Below are 4,558 nucleotides of genomic sequence, written 5' to 3'. Positions count from 1 at the left end.
AAAATATATTGTTGCCACTTGACATTCTCTCGGACTAATTGATTAATTGACTAATTGTTTCAGCTATAGTGCTTTTATCTCAATTATTCCCCAAATAAGCAGGTTTACAAATGCAATACCCCATAATATTTTACTAGTATCTCTATATCTCTGTGATATTCATATAAAGATGAAATATATAGAGTTATAAGATATAAAGAATAGGTATTTTCCAACTCCAATAAGATTTATATAATATTCCTACACTGGTGTTGTTTTACTGAGACATTTATCTTATCAATGTCTATCTTAGGACACCGGCAGAAAAACATGACATTATTCATCTCCATTAAAAAGCTGAGTCCTGCTTATCAGCTGTTCTGTTATCTTCCAGCCAAATGCATTCTGACCTATAGTTGTTTTAATTTGAATTCTGACCTTCACTGCTCTCACATGCCTCATGGAGTACAGTTTGTTTTTTATTTAAGTTCATCGGCTGCATGTTGATGAGCACACACTTTGTTTAATGGCTTGTCATTTTCTCACAGGGACACATGTTGAGTGAAGGGACCCATGCTATAGAAACATGCTATTATTAGGATAATCATGAACTTTAGCTTCCCCTCCAAGGATGAAGGCATCTGAAAAGGAGAAATGGTGTAGACGTTTCACTGAATATATGCTGGAAGATGATGGCACCAGAAAAATTAACAACCTAAAAATGATTGCAAGCAAGTTAGAAGAGGTCTTCGGGTTTTAACAGTATAGTTTAAGAGTAAAAAACTAATTCCTAAATAATTCAGGAAAGAATTTTCTCTACCTCACCTCCATCTTTTTTCGTCTCTTTCTCTCTTTCTCAATCGCAGCTTTCTTCCAAGCAGACGTGCCCTCCCACCCTGGATACACACAGTTATGACTCTGCCTGTCAAAGATTTTGCTCCCCCGTACTCCTCAGCTGCGTTGCACTTTGACATCTCATTTAGCTAGTATGCAAACCACTGGACATCTGCTACTTTTTTGTTGGATCGGGGCTTGGTTTTCCATAACTGTCGAGGTAAATGATGAACGATAATGTGAGTGAATGCCAGAAAGTGCCCTGAGACTGAAACTTTAGCCATCAAGCGCCCAGATCAGACAGCCCCTTCATTCATCTGAATGAGGCCAGTTCGACGCCGCAGTGGGGATGCCAACGCAGAGGGTCCAGCAAAAAAAACCTGCAGGGTCATCTGGCAAGAAAGTTGAACCTGGCTCAACTTTTGCTGCAGCACAACGTCAGCCGGCAGGGCACTGCACTGGCAAATCAAATGCATTCAAGCACACATTTTCGTAATAACTTTCCAGAGTTGTAAAATCCTGTCTCTGAGTAAACCACTGTGCAGAATTTTGGCATCTGATAAGCCTTTAAAATTCACTCAAACTGGACTTCTTGGATTGTATTTCATGTCTCACCGGCACCTAAAGCAGCATACCCCCACCAACGCATCCCCTTGCGTTGTTTTGGCTGATTTCAGTCTGAGTGCTCGCTAATGGGGGCCTCTCAAAGGTGCAGGTCATCCGTAAAACCTTCCTCCTGTGGTCCTCTTTTGTTGGTGGGAAAATTGTGGCTTCTGTCGATGATTATGACTGCGTATGCTTGCCCCAAGATCTGTCACTGCACGGACAGGAACGGTGTGGTGGTCCAGTGCACCTCACGCAACTTGGAGAGAATCCCGGCCAACTTGCCCAAGGACACTGTCGTTCTCTTGCTTTCATCTAACCGGATCAGACACATCCCAAAGGAGGCCTTCACAGACCTCCACCGCCTCAGGGAACTGGACATATCTCACAACGCCATTGAGAGCATGGAGGTCGGTGCCTTTCAAGGAATTTACGAGAGCCTACGGACCTTGGATCTTTCAAACAACCACCTCAGCAGCCTACCCAAGGACACCTTTGCCAAGCTCCACGCCCGTGTGCGCCTGTCCCACAACCCCTGGCACTGCGAGTGCTCTTTGCAGGAGGTGCTAAGGGAGCTGAGGCTTGACCCCGAGACGGTGAACGAGGTCAGCTGCTACACGTCGGTGCAGGAGGAGTATGTGGGACAACCGGTCATCCAAGTCCTGGACTCAGGAATCAACTTTTGCAATTTCCACCACAAGACGACAGATGTGGCCATGTTTGTGGCCATGTTTTGCTGGTTCTCAATGGTGACAGCTTACATCATTTACTACATCAGACACAACCAGGAGGATGCCAGGAGGCACATGGAGTACCTCAAGTCCCTGCCCAGCACTTCCCACATCAGCAAGGACTACGACACAGCCAGCAGTGTGTTTTAACTGTGTATGAGAAAGGATGCAACCGTACTGAATGAATATAGATGAAAAGTGTACCAGTTAATACAGATGAAAAATGCCAGTAAATATGTTTACAGTGTATAAGTATATAAGGAACATTAACAAGGGACAGCTTTACCGAAAGTAATATTTATGATATACACTGCACAAGGTACAAAGACATTACAAAGAGTTTTAAAAATCTCATCATCCAAGTACAGGCTGAAAAGTAGCACCAGACTCTTGAAGGCTGCAAATAAAACTCAAATAAATCCAAATTATAATTTCAGCTTCTTAGAAAGTAACCTCGAATGTGGGACCAGCAGGAAAAACATTTAGAGGCTTCAAGCAGTCTCAATTTGTTTTCCTTCCACGATAACAAAATGTGGAAGATCATTATTTTTCAGTCAAATGTTATGTGTAATGCATAAAATCATCTCCGAGGGAAACTTCACCAAAACTTTTTTTTTTTTTTTTTCATATTATGATGTGGTTTGAAAGAGTTCACGGTGAATTCATTTAGATAGTGAGTCGAACCCGAGAGCCACTTTAGTGTCAAACGGAAATTGGGTACCTGAAAAATAATCCACACAGCTTCAGAGGTGGATACTTGTAGAAAAATATCACTTTCAAGGTCTTTTTGTGAGAGCGTAAAGCTTTGTGATGTATCTTTAAAAAGTAAATCCTCACTGGGGACTTTTTTTTTTGGAAGGGTAGCAGAGAAAGAGGAAAAAGTTCAGTTAGATGTATTATCCGTTAAATTCCCTGTAAGGACTTGTGTGTGCTTCTCCATGTGAAGACGTTGTATATTTAATAATCCATCCAAGGATCTAAGCCAGTAGTGAAGATATGGTTGCATTGAACCCTTCTGGCATCTTACATTTAAGGTGGAACTGCTACCAGAAATTTAATTTCAACACTTGTCACCTCAGTTAATGTTTTGCTTCAAAAGGCAATAACTTTGTCACTTTTGAGAGGGAAAGTAATCAACTCTTGTCACAGGAAGCTTCGATTAGATGAGCCTGTCGCAGCTCTAAATGATCCTAGAGGTTTATTGCGCTTACGTAACATTCCTCAAGTTCAAGATACTAGAAAAGTAATTTTGTGATATCTCTGCTTGCAGTTTTAGGACAGAGCATTGTGAAGGACAATGGACCACACAAAGCACATTACAACATAATAGGAAAAACCTAATAAGTAAAAGTACTGTTTTCATCACTCACTGGATCTGACTTGCTTCTTCTGTTTGGTTGGTTCAACTGGTAGCAAACATACTGCAGCAGTTTTGGTCAACTTCCTGTAAATAGATCCTTTACTTCCGACTTTACTTCTGACCAAACCGTTTTTCTTTTTTTTTAATGCAGAAATTTAAAAATCATGTGCGTGGATAGCAGTTACAGTTCCTAACAACTCCTTCAAATTGAACTACTGAACACTGTTCATAACTTCCCAGGAGGCCACCAATCGGCACAATGACATTTGTCAGTCCCTGATGGGAAAACATTTTCTGATCTTACACCACTACTATGGTGAAGGTTTGGTTAGATTTAGGGTATCATAGTTAGATTAGAGTAACTAGTGGTAGGAAAAGAGAAGTGAACCTATCCATCCCCTACAATTGTTTTCCAGTGTAGACTTTGTGGATCTATAATTATTTCAAACAATTTCTTAGAAAGATAGTTTCCTCAGTTAGTGTTGTTTTCAGTCCCACTTTCTGATTTAGAATAATACAATTTGTGTATTTCTAATTAAAACTACAGCACCTTTATGTTTGTTCAAGGCAGATTTCCTAGGGATTGTATTTACACTGAGTTCCTGCTCTTTCATGGGTGTGTGAGTATCCCAGCCTGTCGCTCCGTAAGTCAGATACAGCTGCCCTGCTCTTTCTTATCACAACAGAGTCCTGCATTTATTCTCTTCTTTCTTCTTTGGACAATAAAATAAAACAAAACTTGATTTATCAGAATCCTGCTCCTTCTTCCCTACAGAAAATAATGAATGTGTTTTTTGTTGTTTGAGATTTGAATCCTGCATTGAAGGTCGTTGTCACAGCCTCTAGCCAACCTTTAAACCTCACACACAATCCTTTATCAGCTCATCTGCAGCTCTAACACACTCCTCACAATGAGATCCTGTTATTTATTCCTCCAGATTATTCTGAAAAATACCTACAGCTCCAAATATGGAACCCATATGTCTTCAGCTGCATATATCTGGATGAGGCAGAGTATTAATACGTGTCTTGCAACCCAAAAATAGCATCA

The 4,558-nt window shown here is 40.8% G+C and overlaps 1 protein-coding gene across 1 annotated transcript; it reads left to right on the top strand.

Moving 5' to 3' along the window:
* The first annotated feature begins 1,505 nt into the window (after window positions 1-1,505).
* Window positions 1,506-2,344, top strand: LOC118340038 (leucine-rich repeat-containing protein 3-like). Its single transcript, XM_035677885.1, has one exon. It carries the CDS (start codon window positions 1,506-1,508, stop codon window positions 2,295-2,297), a length of 792 nt encoding a protein of 263 aa, XP_035533778.1. The 3' UTR covers window positions 2,298-2,344.
* The last annotated feature ends 2,214 nt before the right edge of the window (window positions 2,345-4,558 follow it).

This window comes from Morone saxatilis, unplaced genomic scaffold, assembly GCF_004916995.1.
Source record: "Morone saxatilis isolate NCDOM2014 unplaced genomic scaffold, NCSU_SB_2.0 Contig6, whole genome shotgun sequence".
Taxonomy (NCBI): domain Eukaryota; kingdom Metazoa; phylum Chordata; class Actinopteri; family Moronidae; genus Morone; species Morone saxatilis.
The sequence above is the reverse complement of the archived record's forward strand: the minus strand, read 5'-3'. Positions and strand labels throughout refer to the sequence as shown.